General features: G+C 44.7%; 1 protein-coding gene across 9 annotated transcripts in view; it reads right to left on the bottom strand.

Annotated features, from left to right (window-relative positions):
• Positions 1-21397, bottom strand: part of LOC118372495 (SPRY domain-containing SOCS box protein 4-like) — a 144864-nt gene that overhangs the window by 37049 nt on the left and 86418 nt on the right. For 7 of the 9 annotated variants that reach the window (XM_052463492.1, XM_052463487.1, XM_052463485.1 and 4 more), the window contains one exon: positions 13067-13258. The exons of the other annotated variants lie outside the window; for them this stretch is intronic. In XM_052463492.1, the coding sequence (XP_052319452.1) occupies positions 13067-13258 (192 nt within the window). The remainder of the gene's footprint in view (positions 1-13066; positions 13259-21397) is intronic. 9 annotated transcript variants of the gene reach the window in all.

Genomic DNA, 21397 nt, shown 5'->3' with positions numbered 1-21397 from the left:
AGTGGTATTGTTCTCATCATTAGGCCTATGGGGGAGGGATGAGTAACAGTGGTATTGTTCTCATCATTAGGCCTATGGGGGGAGGGGTGAGTAACAGTGGTATTGTTCTCATCATTAGGCCTATGGGGGAGGGGTGAGTAACAGTGGTATTGTTCTCATCATTAGGCCTATGGGGGGGGGTGAGTAACAGTGGTATTGTTCTCATCATTAGGCCTATGGGGGGGGGTGAGTAACAGTGGTATTGTTCTCATCATTAGGCCTATGGGGGGGAGGGGTGAGTAACAGTGGTATTGGTCTCATCATTAGGCCTATGGGGGTGAGGGGTGAGTAACAGTGGTTTGATAGGGAATTAAAGCACTTCACAAAAACAGAGGGAAGTCAGACACCCTGTGGAGAATAAAATAAAATAAATTGACCAAATTTATGACACAGCATGCACAGGATTGATGAGTGAGAGAGAGAGGGGGACAGAGAGAGGGGGATAGAGAGACAGCACAAGAGCGAGAGAAAAATGTACATGGGAAAGATGAAGAGGGTAGAATGGGGGAGCCAGATGTGAGAACTAACCGGATCAGAGTCTGGGTCACCTTCATATTCAGGAGATGACAGCTTCCCTCCATCTTCCTCTTTCACGCTCTCTTGCTCATAAATGAAGTGTGTGTGCAAACAGAGTCTAAGTGTGTGTGTGTGTGTATGTGTGTGTCCGATCCACCCCCCTACCAACTTGAGTCCTCATTACCAGAGAACACACTGACTGTACAGTTTCTGACCTAACAGGGTAGAGCGAGGGCAGGTCAGAGCAGAGTGAGACAGAAAGTGTAGAGAGATAGAAAGGGGATAAAGAGAGACCGAGAAGGTAGAGAGACAGAAGGTAGAGAGACAGAGAAGGTACAGAGAGACAGAGAAGGTAGAGAGAGACAGAGAAGGTAGAGAGAGACAGAGAAGGTAGAGAGAGACAGAGAAGGTAGAGAGAGACAGAGAAGGTAGAGAGAGACAGAGAAGGTAGAGAGAGACAGAGAAGGTAGAGAGACACAGAGAAGGTAGAGAGAGACAGAGAAGGTAGAGACAGACAGAGAAGGTAGAGACAGACAGAGAAGGTAGAGACAGACAGAAGGTAGAGACAGACAGAAGGTAGAGACAGACAGAAGGTAGAGACAGACAGAAGGTAGAGACAGACAGAAGGTAGAGAGAGACAGAAGGTAGAGAGACAGAAGGTAGAGAGACAGAAGGTAGAGAGACAGAAGGTAGAGAGACAGAAGGTAGAGAGACGGAGAGAAGGTAGAGAGAGAAGAGAAAGAGAGAGATTAGATAAGAGAGATAAGAGGATACGAGGGGGTGAGTGGTGAGAAAGTTAGGTGAAGAGAGGTGGGACAAAACAGAGAGAGAGAGATACAACAGAAAAAGAGAGGGTTTAAAGCTGATTTGTGTAAAACATGCTGAGAGGGAAAGCTGGTAGTGTAAACACAGACTAGAAGTGTACAAACTTTACTTGAGAACTGCTGTAAAATGAGCTGAAGACAAATGTGTTTATAGTCTAAATTCGGGGAGGGTCACACCTCTCTTGTAACCATGGCTGTAAAACGTAATGGGGGGGGGGGTGTACACACACACAAACACACTTCTGCTGTAATGAAGGCTGTAAAATTTATGAAAAGGGTGTGTGAGTGGAGTGTAAAAAGAGTGGAACACGAGGCTGAAGTGTAGAGCCACCTGCACGAAGGCGAGGAGCAGGGTTGGGCAATATCAACCTTTGTCCTATTGTGATCCTGTATTCATAAAACAATAGTGATTTGATGCTATCGCCCCCTATTGACCCCCCCAAAGTAAAATCTGCTAAAACCACCGCATGTTTTATTTCTTTACTTACCTACACACACACACACACACACCTTTTTTTCCCCACACTATTGGTTAGAGCCTGCAAGTAAGTATTTCACTGTAAGGTCTACCTACACCTGTTGTATTCGGCGCACATGATAAATAAACTTTGATTTGATTTGAATCGCATGCTACAACTGGACCAATTTTGACAAGAGATAATGTTGTTGAAAGCCTGGGTAGAGGCTAAGTCAAGGTTTCCCAAACCCGCCTCCCCCCCGGGTGTCCATTCGTTTTTGCTCTAGCACTTCACAGCTGATTCCAATAATCAAAGCTTAATGAGTTGATTATATGAATCAGCTGTGTAGTGCTAGGGCAATAACCAAAACAGGCTAGGGCAATAACCAAAACAGGCTAGGGCAATAACCAAAACAGGCTAGGGCAATAACCAAAACAGGCTAGGGCAATAACCAAAACAGGCTAGGGCAATAACCAAAACAGGCTAGGGCAACAACCAAAACAGGCTAGGGCAACAACCAAAACAGGCTAGGGCAACAACCAAAACAGGCTCGGGCAATAACCAAAACAGGCTAGGGCAATAACCAAAATGGGTCCCCAGGACCGAGTTTAGGAAACACAGGCAAATATTTTCTAGTATTCCCTTATTCAGATTATTATAATTTTTTTTAACCTTTATTTAACTAGGCTAACTAACTAAATCAGTTAAGAACAAATTCTTATTTCCAATGACGGCCTACCGGGGAACAGTGGGTTAACTGCCTTGTTCAGGGGCTGAACGGCAGATTTTTACCTTGTCAGCTCAGGAATTTGATCCAGGAACCTTTCGGTTACTGGCCCAACACTCTAACCACTAGGCTACCTGCCTGTAACCACTAGGCTACCTGCCTGTAACCTCTAGGCTACCTGCCTCTAACCACTAGGCTACCTGCCTCTAACCACTAGGCTACCTGCCTCTAACCACTAGGCTACCTGCCTCTAACCACTAGGCTACCTGCCTCTAACCACTAGGCTACCTGCCTCTAACCACTAGGCTACCTGCCTCTAACCACTAGGCTACCTGCCTCTAACCACTAGGCTACCTGCCTCTAACCACTAGGCTACCTGCCTCTAACCACTAGGCTACCTGCCTCTAACCACTAGGCTACCTGCCTCTAACCACTAGGCTACCTGCCTCTAACCACTAGGCTACCTGCCTCTAACCACTAGGCTACCTGCCTCTAACCACTAGGCTACCTGCCTCTAACCACTAGGCTACCTGCCTCTAACCACTAGGCTACCTGCCCCTAACCACTAGGCTACCTGCCGACCCAGCATGAAACAGGTGCGTGTGTCACTCTCCTGATGGAGCAAAGTGACAGTCAACTGATGAGGAACGGGCTGTCTTACCGTACTGAGTTACGTTATAAATGATCGTCTTCAGAACTGGGTAATAATTGCTTGGCCTCATCCTCCTCTCTTGTTTGTTATAGGTCTCATAAAGCTATGATTGAGAAATGCCTAGGTTATAGACTCATACTTTCAGTCTTGCTATGATTTTAAGGGGCAACAGTACCTTCTTAGGCTATTAGAATATTTTGGTTATAGGCTACTGTTCATGACTAACTTGTCTTAAAGCTTTAATGATAGGTCTAGTAGGAGGGTGGATAGGTTATTGGCTTTAATGATAGGTCTAGTAGGAGGGTGGAGAGGTCTAGTAGGAGGGTGGATAGGTTATTGGCTTTAATGATAGGTCTAGTAGGAGGGTCGGTAGGTTATTGGCTTTAATGATAGGTCTAGTAGGAGGGTGGATAGGTTATTGGCTTTAATGATAGGTCTAGTAGGAGGGTGGATAGGTTATTGGCTTTAATGATAGGTCTAGTAGGAGGGTGGATAGGTTATTGGCTTTAATGATAGGTCTAGTAGGAGGGTGGATAGGTTATTGGCTTTAATGATAGGTCTAGTAGGAGGGTGGATAGGTTATTGGCTTTAATGATAGGTCTAGTAGGAGGGTGGATAGGTCTAGTAGGAGGGTGGATAGGTTATTGGCTTTAATGATAGGTCTAGTAGGAGGGTGGATAGGTCTAGTAGGAGGGTGGATAGGTTATTGGCTTTAATGATAGGTCTAGTAGGAGGGTGGATAGGTCTAGTAGGAGGGTGGATAGGTTATTGGCTTTAATGATAGGTCTAGTAGGAGGGTGGATAGGTTATTGGCTTTAATGATAGGTCTAGTAGGAGGGTGGATAGGTCTAGTAGGAGGGTGGATAGGTTATTGGCTTTAATGATAGGTCTAGTAGGAGGGTGGATTGGTTATTGGCTTTAATGATAGGTCTAGTAGGACGGTGGATAGGTTATTGGCTTTAATGATAGGTCTAGTAGGAGGGTGGATAGGTTATTGGCTTTAATGATAGGTCTAGTAGGAGGGTGGATAGGTTATTGGCTTTAATGATAGGTCTAGTAGGAGGGTGGATAGGTTATTGGCTTTAATGATAGGTCTAGTAGGAGGGTGGATAGGTTATTGGCTTTAATGATAGGTCTAGTAGGAGGGTGGATAGGTTATTGGCTTTAATGATAGGTCTAGTAGGAGGGTGGATAGGTTATTGGCTTTAATGATAGGTCTAGTAGGAGGGTGGATAGGTTATTGGCTTTAATGATAGGTCTAGTAGGAGGGTGGATAGGTTATTGGCTTTAATGATAGGTCTAGTAGGAGGGTGGATAGGTTATTGGCTTTAATGATAGGTCTAGTAGGAGGGTGGATAGGTTATTGGCTTTAATGATAGGTCTAGTAGGAGGGTGGATAGGTTATTGGCTTTAATGATAGGTCTAGTAGGAGGGTGGATAGGTTATTGGCTTTAATGATAGGTCTAGTAGGAGGGTGGATAGGTTATTGGCTTTAATGATAGGTCTAGTAGGAGGGTGGATAGGTTATTGGCTTTAATGATAGGTCTAGTAGGAGGGTGGATAGGTTATTGGCTTTAATGATAGGTCTAGTAGGAAGGTGGATAGGTTATTGGCTTTAATGATAGGTCTAGTAGGAGGGTGGATAGGTTATTGGCTTTAATGATAGGTCTAGTAGGAGGGTGGATAGGTCTAGTAGGAGGGTGGATAGGTTATTGGCTTTAATGATAGGTCTAGTAGGAGGGTGGATAGGTTATTGGCTTTAATCATAGGTCTAGTAGGAGGGTGGATAGGTATAGTAGGAGGGTGGGTAGGTTATTGGCTTTAATGATAGGTCTAGTAGGAGGGTGGATAGGTATAATAGGAGGGTGGATAGGTTATTGGCTTTAATGATAGGTCTAGGAGGAGGGTCGGTAGGTTATTGGCTTTAATGATAGGTCTAGTAGGAGGGTGGATAGGTTATTGGCTTTAATGATAGGTCTAGTAGGAGGGTCGGTAGGTTATTGGCTTTAATGATAGGTCTAGTAGGAGGGTGGATTGGTTATTGGCTTTAATGATAGGTCTAGTAGGAGGGTGGATAGGTTATTGGCTTTAATGATAGGTCTAGTAGGAGGGTCGGTAGGTTATTGGCTTTAATGATAGGTCTAGTAGGAGGGTGGATTGGTTATTGGCTTTAATGATAGGTCTAGTAGGAGGGTGGGTAGGTTATTGGCTACTTGGTATTCAACCTAGCATGGAGGGATTTCTCCTCCCCTTACAGATCATATCTTTCTTACCATAAGCTTGATTAAACTTGTCAAACGATTTTTCTATAGGCCACTAATTATTGTTTGTTCTCTCTCATTATTAGTCCCCCATTATTAGGCTATTGAAAAAACATTGAGATGTTAGAATGTTAGAATCATTCATTGTTTGATCTGGAGAGTTTGCATGCAAATAAGTAGATATAAGTAGATATAAGTAGGTAGGGCAAATACAAAGAGATAAACTGTAAGTCGATATAAATTGGTAGGGCAGATATAAGTAGGTAGGGCAGATACAAAGAGATAAACTAAATCGATATAAGTTGGTAGGGCACATAATACAGTGCATTTTTCCACATTACAGCCTTGTAAAATTGACAAAAATATTTTTTCCCTCATCAATCTGCACACAATACCTCACAATGACGATGCAAAAACTGTTGAGAACTTTTTGCAAATTGATTTAAAAAAAATAATAGAAATAATACATTTACATAAGAATTCAGACCATTTACTCAGTGCTTTGTTGAAGCACATTTGTCAGCGATTACAGCCTTGAGTCTTCTTGGGTATAACTCTACAAGCTTGGCACACCTGAATTTGGGGAGTTTCAACCATTCTTCCCTGTAGATCCTCTCAAGCTCTGTTAGGTTGGATGGGAAGTGTCGCTGCACAGCTATTTTCAGGTCTCTCAAAAGATGTTAGATCGGGTTCAAGTCCGGGCTCTGGTTGGGCCCCTCAAGGACATTGAGAGACTTGTCCGAAGCCACTCCTGCATTGTCTTGAGTGTGTGCTTAGGGTCGTTGTCCTGTTGGAAGGTGAATTCTTGGCCCCAGCCTGAGGTCCTGAGCACTCTGGAGCAGGTTTTCATCAAGGATTTCGCTGTACTTTGCTCCGTTCATATTTCCCTCGGTGCTGACTAGTCTCTCAGTCCTTGCCGCTAAAAAACATCTCCACAGCATGGTGCTGCCACCACCATGCTTCACCGTAGGGATGGTGCCAAGTTTAATCCAGACATGACTTTTGGCATTCAGGCCAAAGAGTTCAATCTTGGTTTTGTCAGACCAGAGAATCTCGTTTCTCTTGGTCTAAGTGTCCTTAGGTGCCTCTTGGCAAACTCCAAGCGGCCATCATGTGCCTTTTACTGAGGAGTGGCTTCCGTATGGCCACTCTACCAAAAAGGCCTTATTGGTGGAGTGCTTCAAAGATAGTTGTCCTTCTGGAAGGTTGTCCCATCTGTCAGAGTGACCATCGGGTTCTTGGTCACGTCACTGACCAAGGCCCTTCTCCCCCAATTGCTCAGTTTGGTCGGGCACCTAGCTCTAGGAACAGTCTGGGTGGTTCCAAACTTGTTCCATTTAAGAATGATGGAGGCCACGGTGTTCTTGGGGACCTTCAATGCTGCAGAAATGTTTTGGTATGCTTCCCCAGATCTGTGCCATGACACAACTCAGTCTCAGAGCTCTACGGACAAGTCAAGGGTTCTGAATACTTTCTGAATGCACTGTAAGTATATACATGTATATACAATGGGGCAAAAAAGTATTTAGTCAGCCACCAATTGTGCAAGTTCTCCCACTTAAAAAGATGAGGTAATTTTCATCATAGGTACACTTCAACTATGACAGACAAAATTAGAAAAAACAATCCAGAAAATCACATTGTATGATTTTTAATGAATTTATTTGCAAATTATTGTGGAAAATAAGTCTTTGGTCACCTACAAACAAGCAAGATTTCTGGCTCTCACAGACCTGTAAGAGGCTCCTCTGTCCTCCACTCGTTACCTGTATTAATGGCACCTGTTTGAACTTGTTATCAGTATAAAAGACACCTGTCCACAACCTCAAACAGTCACACTCCAAACTCCACTATGGCCAAGACCAAAGAGCTGGCAAAGGACACCAGAAACAAAATTGTAGACCTGCACCAGGCTGCAATAGGTAAGCAGCTTGGTTTGAAGAAATCAAATGTGGGAGCAATTATTAGGAAATGGAAGATCTACAAGACCACTGATAATCTCCCTCGTTCTGGGGCTCCACGCAAGATCTCACCCCGTGGGGTCAAAATGATCACAAGAACTGTGAGCAAAAATCCCAGAACCACACGGGGGGGACCTAGTGAATGACCTGCAGAGAGCTGGGACCAAAGTAACAAAGCCTACCATCAGTAACACACTACGTCACCAGGGACTCAAATCCTGCAGTGCCATACGTGTCCCCCTGCTTAAGCCAGTACATGTCCAGGCCCGTCTGAAGTTTGCTAGAGAGCATTTGGATGATCCAGAAGAAGATTGGGAGAATGTCATATGGTCAGATGAAACTAAAATATAACTTTTTGGTAAAAACTCAACTCGTCGTGTTTGGAGGACAAAGAATGTGTTACCTAATCCAAGTTTAGAATTTTAAAAGGCTAATTGATCATTAGAAAATCCTTTTGCAATTATGTTAGCACAGTTGAAAACTGTTGTACTGATTAAAGAAGCAATCAAACTGGCCTTCTTAAGACTAGTTGAGTATTTGGAGCATCAGCATTTGTGGGTTTGACTACAGGCTCAAAATGGCCAGTAACAAAGGCATTTCTTCTGACTCGTCAGTCTATTCTTGTTCTGAGAAATGAAGGCTATTCCATGTGAGAAATTGCCAAGAAACTGAAGATCTCATAGAGCGCTGTGTACTACTCCCTTTGCCCTTCACTGGGCAAACTGGCTCTAACCAGAATAGCAAGAGGAGTGGGAGGCCCCGGTGCACAACTGAGCAAGAGGACAAGTACATTAGAGTGTCTAGTTTGAGAAAGAGACGCCTCACAAGTCCTCAACTGGCAGCTTCATTAAATAGTACCCGCAAAACACTAGTCTCAACGTCAGCAGTGAAGAGGCGACTATGAGATGCTGGCTTTTCTTTTAATAACAACATTTCTAAGTGACCCCAAACTTATAAACGGTAGTGTAGATATAAGTAGATATATAGTATATATCACAGGCTAGAAGAGGAGTGGAGTCGGAGAGAGCGGGAGCTGAGAGAGGATGGAGGGAGAGGGGGAGAATGTGAAAGAAAAGGAGGAGAGAGAGAGGGTGGACAGGTAGATTAGGATTGAGAGAGAGAGAGAGACTGTGAAAGATTGGCTGGGCCAGGAGGAGTGGGAGACAGACTCAGAGCAATAGGGAGAGAAAAGAGGTCAATGGTTGGAATCGAGACACCTTATGGCCTGGGAAAGGACAGAGACGGGCCTTCGGCACCATCAGACGCCACCTAGACTAGCTTAATTAGCCTGCTCCACACAGACTCTACACCAGCAGCAGTTAGCCATGACCGTAGAATAAGGACTGTTGAATGCGTTCCAAGTATCAGGAAGGCTACAGTGAGGGGGGAAAGTATTTGATCCCCTGCTAATTTTGTACATTTGCCCACTGACAAAGAAATGATCAGTCTATAATATTAATGGTAGGTTTATTTGAACAGTGAGAGACAGAATAACAAGAAAATAATCCAGAAAAACGCATGTCAAAAATGTTATAAATTGATCGGCATTTTAATGAGGGAAATCAGTATTTTACCCCTCTGCAAAACATGACTTAGTACTTGGTGGCAAAATCCTTGTTGGCAATCACAGAGGTCAGATGTTTATTGTAGTTGGCCACCAGGTTTGCACACATCTCAGTAGGGATTTTGTCCCACTCCTCTTTGTAGATCTTCTCCAAGTCATTAAGGTTTCGAGGCTGACATTTGGCAACTCGAACCTTCAGCTCCCTCCACAGATTTTCTATGGGATTAAGGTCTGGAGACTGGCTAGGCCACCCCAGGACCTTAATGTGCTTGTTCTTGAGCCACTCCTTTTTGTTGCCTTGGCTGTGTGTTTTGGGTCATTGTCATGCTGGAATACCCATCCATGAATCATTTTCAATGCCCTGGCTGAGGGAAGGAGGTTCTCACCCAAGATTTGACGGTATATGGCCCCGTCCATCGTCCCTTTGATGCAATGAAGTTGTCCTGTCCCCTTAGCAGAAAAACACCCCCAAAGCATAATGTTTCCACCTCCATGTTTGACAGTGGAGATGGTGTTCTTGTGGTCATAAGGCAGCATTCCTCCTCCTCCAAACATGGCGAGTTGAGTTGATGCCAAAGAGCTCCATTTTGGTCTCATCTGACCACAACACTTTCACCCAGTTGTCCTCTGAATCATTCAGATGTTTATTGGCAAACTTCAGATGGGCCTGTATATGTGCTTTCTTGAGCAGGGGGACCTTGCGGGCGCTGCAGGATTTCAGTCCTTCACAGCGTAGTGTGTTACCAATTGTTTTCTTGGTGACTATGGTCCCAGCTGCCTTGAGATCATTGACAAGATCCTCCCGTGTAGTTCTGGGCCGATTCCTCACCGTTCTCATGATCATTGCAACTCCACAAGGTGAGATGTTGCATGGAGCCCCAGGCCGACGGAGATTGAAAGTTATTTTGTGTTCCTTCCATTTGCGAATAATCGCACCAACGGCTGTCACCTTCTCACCAAGCTGCTTGGCGATGGTCTTGTAGCCCATTCCAGCCTTGTGTAGGTCTACAATCTTGTCCCTGACATCCTTGGAGAGCTATTTGGTCTTGGTCATGGTGGAGAGTTTGGAATCTGATTGATTGCTTCTGTGGACAGGTGTCTTTTATACAGGTAACAAACTGAGATTAGGAGCACTTCCTTTAAGAGTGTGCTCCTAATCTCAGCTCGTTACCTGTATGAAAGACACCTGGGAGGCAGAAATCTTTCAGCTTGAGAGGGGGTCAAATACTTATTTCCCTCATTAAAATGCCAATTAATTTATACAATTTTTGACATGCGTTTTTCTGGATTTTTTTGTTGTTATTCTGTCTCTCACTGTTCACATAAACCTACCATTAAAATTATAGACGGATCATTTCTTTGTCAGTGGGCAAACGTACAAAATCAGCAGGGGATCAAATACTTTTTCCATAACTGTATGTGGAAAATTAATAATATAGACCAATCCCAGACTTTTGAGTTTGTCATCTGTTTTGCCATGTACACTAGTGGCTGCAGTGTATGTAAATTGTCCGGGGGGCGATTTTATTAATTGTTCAGCAGTCTTATGGCTTGGGGGTAGAAGCTGTTGAGGAGCCTTTTAGTCCTAGACTTGGTGCTGTGGTACCGCTTGCCGTGCGGTAGAAGAGAAGAACATCTATAACTTGGGTGACTGGAGTCTATGACAATTGTATGGGCTTTCCTCTGGCACCACCTATTATGAAGGACCTGGATGGCAGGAAGCTTGGTCCCAGTGATGTACTGGGCCGTTTGCACTACCCTCTGTAGCGCCTCACGGTCAGATGCCGAGCAGTTGCCATACCAGGCGGTGGTCAGGCGATGCTCTCGAGGGTGCAGCAGTAGAACCTTTTGAGGATCTGGGGACCCATGCCAAATATTTTCATTCTCCTGAGGGGGAAAAGGTTTTGTCGTGCCCACTTCACAACGGTCTTTTGGTGTTTTTGGACCATGATAGTTCATTGGTGATGTGGACACCAAGGAACTTGAAAAACTCTCAACCCGTTCCACTACAGCCCCGTTGATCTTAATGGGGACCTGTTTGGCCCGCCTTTTTCTGTAGTCCACGATCAGCTCCTTTGTCTTGCTCACATTGAGGGAGACGTTGTTGTCCTGGCACCACACTGCCAGTTCTCTGACCTCCTCCCTATAGGTCGTCTCATTGTTGTCGGTGATCAGGCCTACCACTGTTGTGTCGCCAGCAAACTTAATGATGGTGTTGGAGTCGTGTTTGGCCATGCAGTCGTGGATAAACAGGGAGGGAGGGAACTAAGCACACACCCCTTAGGGGCCCCAGATTTAAAGACTAGCTAACGTGTTTTTATCTATTCTTACCACCTGGGGCGGTCCGTCAGGAAGACCAGGATCCAGTTGCAGAGGGAGATGTTTAGTCCCAGGGTCCTTAGCTTATTGATGAGCTTTGAGGCTAATAGCGGACTGGCCACCGGGAGAATTCCCAGTGGGCTGGTCAACCTCTGGGCCGGTGGGCCGCCTGCCTTATATATTTTTTTACTACTAATAAAAAAGTTGGCAGAAGGTTGAGCGACACGGGCCAACCCCCCTTTCCCCCAGGCCAGTTAGTCTATTCCAAAGGAATGTCTATGCAACCCTTAGCCCCGCCCCCTGTCTGACTCACACACACATTGACACAAACAGCGCGAAAACTAGCAAAAGAAAATGGAAAAGTAAAAAACTTAAGGGTGGGGCTGAAAAGTTAAGAGACAAAACTCAAAACCCTTCACTCAAATGCAAGTAAATGTAAAAAACGAACTGTCTTATTCAGTAGTAGTAGTACTACTAGCAGTACCACAGACACTAAGATGCCACAACCCGGTTTGCGGATAAAAGTAGACGGAGAGGACAGCGAAGCCAAAGACAGTGCAGCCGAATCGGTAGATATGTGCCTAAATGTGTTACAATACAACATGTTAAATCAGAATTTATGAGTGAAATGCAAATACTATTGGTCAGCTACTGATGTGTAAATGTACCAGAAAGAAATAATTGAGGTAAAGACGTAACTTACTGGGTCTTCAAACCGGCTAGTGGAAAAACTGAAATTTGATGCCTAGCAAAGCTCTGAATGCCTAGATTTCGCTGTCCTGTGGGGATTTTGTGGGAAATGGCAGAGTATCCTGAGTATCAGTGATTTACTGTCGTATAATTTGACTTAGCTAAATAAGCATTCATTTGATTCTGTTTGCTTTTGCCTTGTTGTTCTAAATGCTAAATTGCATTAGACATATACAAATATTAATTAGCAAATTTTATTTCATGTCTATACAGCCATTGGCTGCAAATAGTATACATATTGTAAAACCAATGAAGTCATTTCCCTCTCAAATTCATATTTTGTGCGGGAGAATATGGCTACAATGGTTTGCTAGCTATGATCCTCATCGCCAGGGTTCCTACCACTTCGCCTCGTACTAGACAACGCATTGAAACTCATCATCATGCCAACAGTCCGGTGTGAACGGCTCGTAAAGTCACACAAAAAAACGTGTTGTCGTCATTCATTTACTTGATATGTTTATTTTTTATTTCAAAACTGGGCCTTTATTAGTTAATTGATATATTATTTTATTCATATCCAGGTTGATGACAGGCCCAGTCCAGTTTCAGTAGAAGAGAGAGTCAGGGAAGGCCAGGATGCCAGACCAATTTTTAATTATTTCAAGAGACATAAGTCAGATGACATAAAAAAAAATAGTTTCCATCCTATGCAGAAATAAAAAAAACTGTGGTACAGAGGGTTTTCTGCTTTAAAGACGGCACCAATCGGAAATGGCTGTCATACAATGAAGAAAGCCTTGCATTATACTGTTACATTTGTATGGCATTTGCGAAGCCTACTGACAGCAGTATTTTTATGTGCGGCCTTTGTGCCAGCATCAGTCTGTGGTGGTATGTAGACAGAAAATACAGATGAAAACTCTAGGTAGATAGTGTGGTCTACAGTATCATGAGATACTGTGCCTCAGGCGAGAAAAACCTTGAGACTTCCTTAGATATAGTGCACCAGCTATTATTTACAAAAATACATAGTCCGCCGCCCCTTGTCTTACCAGACGGCACTGTTCTGTCCTGCCGATACAGCATATAACCAGCCAGCTGTATGTTGATAACATCGTCGTTCAGCCACATCTCCGTGAAGCATAAGATATTGCAGTTCTGAATGTCACGTTGGTAGTTTAATCTTCCGTTTAGGTAATAGATATGATTTTCCTTCCATTCTGCTAGATGACGGGGATCTGGGCCTGTTCCCGGGAAAGAAGTACATCATTCACGTCAGGTTTTAGTTTTAGTTCACAATGGAGCCCCTAGTCCCACTCCTCATACCCCTGATACCTCCTTTGTCCCACCTCCCACATATGCGGTGACCTCACCCATTACAACCAGCATGTCCAGAGATAAAACCTCTCTCATCGTCACCCAGTGCCTGGGCTTACCTCCGCCGTACCCGCACCCCACCATACCCCTGTCTGCGCATTATGCCCTGAATATATTCTACCATGCCCAGAAACCTGCTCCTCTTATTCTCTGTCCCCAACGCTCTAGGCAACCAGTTTTGATAGCCTTTAGCCGCACCCTCATACTTCTCCTTCTCTGCTCCGCGGGTGATGTGGAGGTAAACCCAGGCCCTGCATGTCCCTAGGCACCCTCATTTGTTGACTTCTGTGATCGAAAAACCCTTGGTTTCATGCATGTCAACATCAGAAGCCTCCTCCCTGAGGTTGTTTTACTCACTGCTTTAGCACACTCTGCTAACCCGGATGTCCTTGCCGTGTCTGAATCCTGGCTCAGGAAGGCCACCAAAAATTCAGAGATTTCCATACCCAACTATAACATCTTCCGTCAAGATAGAACTGCCAAAGGGGGAGGAATTGCAGTCTACTGCAGAGATAGCCTGCAAAGTAATGTCATACTTTCCAGGTCCATACCCAAACAGTTCGAAATACTAATTCTGAAAATTACTCTCTCCAGAAATAAGTCTCTCACTGTTGCCGCCTGCTACCGACCCCCCTCAGCTCCCAGCTGTGCCCTGGACACCATTTGTGAATTGATTTCCCCCCCATCTAGCTTCAGAGTTTGTTCTGTTAGGTGACCTAAACTGGGATATGCTTAACACCCCGGCAGTCCTACAATCTAAGCCAGATGCCCTCAATCTCACACAAATCATCAAGGAACCCACCAGGTACAACCCTAACTCTGTAAGCAAGGGCACCCTCATAGACGTCATCCTGACCAACTGGCCCTCCGCTGTCTTCAACCAGGATCTCAGCGACCACTGCCTCATTGCCCGTATCCGCTACGGTGCCGCAGTCAAACGACCACCCCTCATCACTGTCAAACGCTCCCTAAAACACTTCTGTGAGCAGGCCTTTCTAATAGACCTGGCCCGGGTATCCTGGAAGGACATTGACCTCATCCCGTCAGTTGAGGATGCCTGGTCATTCTTTAAGAGTAACTTCCTCACCATTTTAGATAAGCATGCTCCGTTCAAAAAATGCAGAACTAAGAACAGATACAGCCCTTGGTTCACTCCAGACCTGACTGCCCTCGACCAGCACAAAAACATCCTGTGGCGGACTGCAAAAGCATCGAACAGTCCCCGCGATATGCAACTGTTCAGGGAAGTCAGGAACCAATACACGCAGTCAGTCAGGAAAGCTAAGGCCAGCTTCTTCAGGCAGAAGTTTGCATCCTGTAGCTCCAACTCCAAAAAGTTCTGGGACACTGTGAAGTCCATGGAGAACAAGAGCACCTCCTCCCAGCTGCCCACTGCACTGAGGCTAGGGAACACGGTCACCACCGACAAATCCATGATTATCGAAAACTTCAACAAGCATTTCTCAACGGCTGGCCATGCCTTCCGCCTGGCTACTCCTACCTCGGCCAACAGCTCCGGCCCCACCGCAGCTCCTCGCCCAAGCCTCTCCAGGTTCTCCTTTACCCAAATCCAGATAACAGATGTTCTGAAAGAGCTGCAAAACCTGGACCTGTATAAATCAGCTGGGCTTGACAATCTGGACCCTCTATTTCTGAAACTATCCGCCGCCATTGTCGCAACCCCTATTACCAGCCTGTTCAACCTTTCTTTCATATCGTCTGAGATCCCCAAGGATTGGAAAGCTGCTGCAGTCATCCCCCTCTTTAAAGGGGGAGACACCCTGGACCCAAACTGTTACAGACCTATATCCATTCTGCCCTGCCTATCTAAGGTCTTCGAAAGCCAAGTCAACAAACAGGTCACTGACCATCTCGAATCCCACCGTACCTTCTCCGCTATGCAATCTGGTTTCCGAGCCGGTAACGGGTGCACCTCAGCCACACTCAAGGTACTAAACGACATCATAACCGCCATCGATAAAAGACAGTACTGTGCAGCCGTCTTCATCGACCTTGCCAAGGCTTTCGACTCTGTCAATCACCAGATTCTTATCGGCAGACTCAGTAGCCTCGGTTTTTCGGATGACTGCCTTGCCTGGTTCACCAATTACTTTGCAGACAGAGTTCAGTGTGTCAAATCGGAGGGCATGCTGTCCGGTCCTCTGGCAGTCTCTATGGGGGTGCCACGGGGTTCAATTCTCGGGCCGACTCTTTTCTCTGTATATATCAATGATGTTGCTCTTGCTGCGGGAGATTCCCTGATCCACCTCTACGCAGACGACACCATTCTATATACTTTCGGCCCGTCATTGGACACTGTGCTATCAAACCTCCAAACGAGCTTCAATGCCATACAACACTCCTTCCGTGGCCTCCAACTGCTCTTAAACGCTAGTAAAACCAAATGCATGCTTTTCAACCGATTGCTGCCTGCACCCGCATGCCCGACTAGCATCACCACACTGGATGGTTCCGACCTTGAATATGTGGACAGCTATAAGTACCTAGGTGTCTGGCTAGACTGCAAACTCTCCTTCCAGACCCATATCAAACATCTCCAATCGAAAATCAAATCAAGAGTCGGCTTTCTATTCCGCAACAAAGCCTCCTTCACTCACGCTGCCAAGCTTACCCTAGTAAAACTGACTATCCTACCGATCCTCGACTTCGGCGATGTCATCTACAAAATCGCTTCCATCACTCTACTCAGCAAACTGGATGCAGTTTATCACAGTGCCATCCCTTTTGTCACTAAAGCACCTTATACTACCCACCACTGCGACTTGTATGCTCTAGTCGGCTGGCCCTCGCTACATATTCGTCACCAGACCCACTGGCTCCAGGTCATCTACAAGGCCATGCTAGGTAAAGCTCCGCCTTATCTCAGTTCACTGGTCACGATGGGAACACCCATCCGTAGCACGCGCTCCAGCAGGTGTATCTCACTGATCATCCCTAAAGCCAACACCTCATTCGGCCGCCTTTCGTTCCAGTACTCTGCTGCCTGTGACTGGAACGAATTGCAAAAATCGCTGAAGTTGGAGACTTTTATCTCCCTCACCAACTTCAAACATCAGCTATCTGAGCAGCTAACCGATCGCTGCAGCTGTACATAACCTATTTGTAAATAGCCCACCCATTTTCACCTACCTCATCCCCACAGTTTTTATTTACTTTTCTGCTCTTCTGCACACCAATATCTCTACCTGTACATGATCATTTATCACTCCAGTGTTAATCTGCAATATTGTAATTATTTGCCTACCTCCTCATGCCTTTTGCACACATTGTATATAGACTCCCTTTTTTTCTACTGTGTTATTGACTTGTTAATTGTTTACTCCATGTGTAACTGTGTTGTCTGTTCACACTGCTATGCTTTATCTTGGCCAGGACGCAGTTGCAAATGAGAACTTGTTCTCAACTAGCCTACCTGGTTAAATAAAGGTGAAATAAAAAAAGACCTATTCTACCCTGCCTTTCTAAGGTCTTTGAAAGCCAAGTTAACAAACAGATTACCGACCATTTCGAATCTCACCGTACCTTCTCCGCTATGCAATCTGGTTTCAGAGCTGGTAATGGGTGCACCTCAGCCACGCTCAAGGTCCTAAACGATATCATAACCGCCATCGATAAGAGACATTCCTGTGGAGCCGTATTCATCGACCTGGCTAAGGATTTCGACTCTGTCAATCACAACATTCTTATTGGTAGACTCAACAGCCTTGGTTTCTCAAATCATTGCCTCGCTTGGTTCACCAACTACTTCTCCGATAGAGTTCACGGTTCTGACTTAGAATACAAATACGTAGGTGTCTGGTTAGACTGTAAACTCTCCTTCCAGACTCACATTAAACATCTCCAATCCAAAATTAGATCTAGAATCTGCTTCCTATTTTGCAACAAAGCATTCTTCACTCATGCTGCCAAACATACCCTCATAAAACTGACCATCCAACCGATCCTCGACTTCGGCGATGTCATTTACAAAATAGCATCCAACACTCTACTCAACAAATTGGATGTAGTCTATCACAGTGCCATCCATTTTGTCACCAAAGCCCCATATACTACCCACCACTGCGACCTGTATGCTCTCGTTGGCTGGCCCTCGCTTCATACTCGTCGCCAAACCCACTGGCTCCAGGTCATTTACAAGTCTCTGCTAGGTAAAGCCCCGCCTTATCTCAGCTCACTGGTCACCATAGCAGCACCCACCTGTAGCACGCACTCCAGCAGGTATATTTTACTGGTCACCCCCAAAGCCAATTCTTAATTGGCTGCCTCTCCTTCTAGTTCTCTGCTACCAATGACTGGAACGAACAGCAAAAATCTCAAAAGCTGGAGACTCTTACTTCCCTCACTAGCTTTAAGCACCAGCTGTCAGAGCATCTCACAGATCACTGCACCTGTACATAGCTCATCCCCATACTGTATTTATTTATTTATCTTGCTCCTTTGCACCCCAGCATCTCTACTTGCACATTCATCTTCTGCACATCCTACCATTCCAGTGTTTAATTGCTATGTTGTAATTACTTTGCCACCATGGCCTATTTCTTGCCTTACCTCTCTTATCCTACCTCATTTCCAAATGCTCTATATAGATTTTTCTACTGTATTATGGATTGTATGTTTGTTTATTCCATGTGTAACTCTGTTTTGTTGTATGTGTTGAACTGCTTTGCTTTATCTTGGCCAGGTCACAGTTGCAAATGAGAATTTGTTCACAACAAGCTTACCTGGTTAAATAAAGGTGAAATACAGAAATAAAAATAAAACATACACCTTAGCCAAATACATTTAAACTCAGTTCACAATTCCTGACATTTAATCCCAGTAAAAATTCACTGTCTTAGGTATGTTTGGATCACCAATTTATCTTAAGAATGGGAAATGTCAGAATAATAGTAGAGAGAATGATTTATTTCAGCTTTAATTTCTTCAGCACACTCCCAGTGGGTCAGAAGTTTACATACACTCAATTAGTATTTGGTAGCATTGCCTTTAAATTGTTTAACTTGGATGAAACCTTTTGGCCTTCCACAATAAGTTGGGTGAATTTTGGTCCATTCCTCCTGACAGAGCTGGTCTAACAGTCAGGTTTGTAGGCCTCCTTGCTCGCATACACCTTTTAATTTCTGCCCACACATTTATAGGATTGAGGTCAGGGCTTTGTGATGGCCACTCCAATACCTTGAGTTTGTTATCCTTAATAACCTCTTGGTCCTACCTGGCACGCAGGCGTCCCATCTAGAGCTCTGGAAATGCAAATGCACTACGCTAAATGCTAATAGTATTAGTTAAAACTCAAACATTCATTAAAATACACATGCAGGGTATTGAATTAAAGCTACACTCATTGTGAATCCAGGCAACAAGTCAGATTCTTAAAATGCTTTTCGGCGAAAGCATGAGAAGCTATTATCTGATAGCATGTAACACCCCAAAAGACCCGCAGGGGACGTAAACAAAATAATCAGCATAGTCGTCGCTACACAAACCGCACAAATAAAATATAAAACATTCATTACCTTTGACCATCTTCTTTGTTGGCACTCCTAGATGTCCCATAATCACTATTGGGTCTTTTTTTCGATTAAATCGGTCCATATATAGCACATATGTCAGAGTCAAGGCCCGCGGGCCACATCCGGCCCGCGAGAAGGTTTTTTACGGCCCCTGGGATGATCTTGATTTATTATTAGAACCGGCCCGCAGACCGCAGCAAGCCGGCAGCCCGCAGATCTTTTACACGCACCAATACTACATTTCCCACAATGCAACGGTGACGCACCGAGCAGTAGGCTGCTTCATTTCAATATTTATTGGCACAGCAGTTGTCAGCATCACAGTAAAATTAACTTTCAGATACCCATCAAAAATGGCAAAACGGAAGGTGGACACTGAGAACCGGGGTTTCAAACAAGGTGGGAGTCGGAGTATTTGTTCACGGAGGTAGCTGGAAAACCTGTGTGTCTTCTGTGTGGAGAAAGTGTGGCGGTACTGAAAGAGTATAATCTGAGACGACATTATGAAACGAAACACGCGGACAAAAACAAGAATATGGACATGGAACAAAGGCTACAAAAGGCAGAGGAATTAAAACGAGGCCTCAAATCTCGACAGGCTCTGTTCAAAAAAGCCAAATCACAAGGCCAGGCTGCTGTCAAGGCCAGTTTTATTTTGGCAGAAGAGATCGCTAAATCAGCCCGGCCATTTACGGAGGGGGATTTCATCAAAAACTGCATGATTAAAGTTTGTGACGAAGTTTGCCCAGAAAAAGGCAACTCTTTTTAAATGTGAGTCTGAGCAGAAACACCATTGCCGAGAGAGTAGACCAGTTGTCCATCAATCTAAAAGAGCAGCTTGTGAAAAAGGGAAAAGATTTCATTGCATATTCCTTGGCTGTGGATGAGAGCACCGACATTTCTGACATTGCCCAGTTGTCAATTTTCATCCGCGGAGTGGACTCCAGCCTAAGCGTGACAGAGGAGTTTTTGGCTTTACGTCCTATGCATGGCACAACTACGGGGCATGATTTGTATGAAGAGGTGTCAAGATGTGTAAATGAGATGGAGCTGCCTTGGGAAAAACTCGTGGGTTTGACAACCGACGGAGCACCTGCGATGTGTGGACACAGGAGCGGACTGGTGGCGAAGATACGGGAAAAGATGCAAGAGGAAAACGCGACAGGTGAGCTGACAGCTTATCATTGTATCATACACCAGGAAGCGTTGTGCGGTAAAGCCTTGAAAATGGAGCATGTAATGAGCATCATCACGCGCACAGTTAACTTTATCAGAGCCAAAGGTTTGAATCACCGCCAGTTCAAGGCATTTCTGACGGAGTTAGAAACGGAGCATGGTGATTTGCCTTATCACACAGAGGTGCGATGGCTAAGCCAGGGAAAGGTGCTTCAAAGATGTTTCGAGCTTCGTGAGGAGATTTGTCTGTTCTTGGACAGCAAAGGGAAAGACACAACACAACTCCGAGACGAAATGTTTCTGTGTGAAATGGCTTTTCTGTGTGACATTACGAGTCATCTGAATGCAATGAACTTGCAGCTGCAGGGTCGGGATCGTGTCATCTCTGATATGTACAGTACAGTGAAGGCATTTAAAACCAAACTGACTCTGTGGGAGACGCAGATGCGGAAAGAAAATTTGAGCCACTTTCCCAGCTGCCAGACCATGAAAGAGAAGCTCTCTACCAGTGCGTTCCCGAGCGCACAGTTGGCTGATAAAATAGGTATGCTTGCCGCTGACTTTCGACGCCGATTTGCTGACTTTGAAGCACAAAAGCAGGTTGGAACTGCTCGGTAACCCATTTGCTGTTGACGTGGAAAGCTCACCACCAAACCTCCAAATGGAGTTGATTGACCTCCAATGCAATGATGCACTGAGGGCAAAATATGCGGCAGTGGGTGCTGCGGAGTTCGCCCGTTTCCTCCCGACACAATGCCCCAGCTGCGCATCCAGGCTGCTCAAACGTTGTCTATGTTTGGCAGCACATACCTGTGTGAACAACTGTTTTCTTTGATGAACTTGAACAAAACATCACACAGAAGTCGACTTACTGCTGAACACCTCCACTCAATTCTGAGGATTTCCTCAGCTCAGAGCCTTACCCCGAACATTGATGAACTTGTGGAAAAGATGGGACACCACCAAGTATCACCCTCAACCTCAAACAAGTGAACATTACTGTGCAATCACATATTTAGAGTTTTTACTCAGTTCAAGTTTAAAAGTTAAAGTTTAATATTTGTTTTCACTGCATGTTACTTCTCCTTAAACAAAGTGTTGTTTTTGATTAATAGATTTTTGCACTTTATTTTATTGTATTTCAATCCAATTATATTTTAAAAATATTTCAGTTGAGTGGATGATAGAAAATTGCTATTATTGTTTTTTTCTTTGAAGTAAATTTAGCCCACTTTTGCTAAAATAGAAAATATAGGCTACTGATGGTGCCTTGAATACCGGTTTCTTTCATTTAATGTT

This window comes from Oncorhynchus keta, chromosome 15 (genome assembly GCF_023373465.1).
Source record: "Oncorhynchus keta strain PuntledgeMale-10-30-2019 chromosome 15, Oket_V2, whole genome shotgun sequence".
Classification (NCBI taxonomy): domain Eukaryota; kingdom Metazoa; phylum Chordata; class Actinopteri; order Salmoniformes; family Salmonidae; genus Oncorhynchus; species Oncorhynchus keta.
The sequence above is the reverse complement of the archived record's forward strand: the minus strand, read 5'-3'. Positions and strand labels throughout refer to the sequence as shown.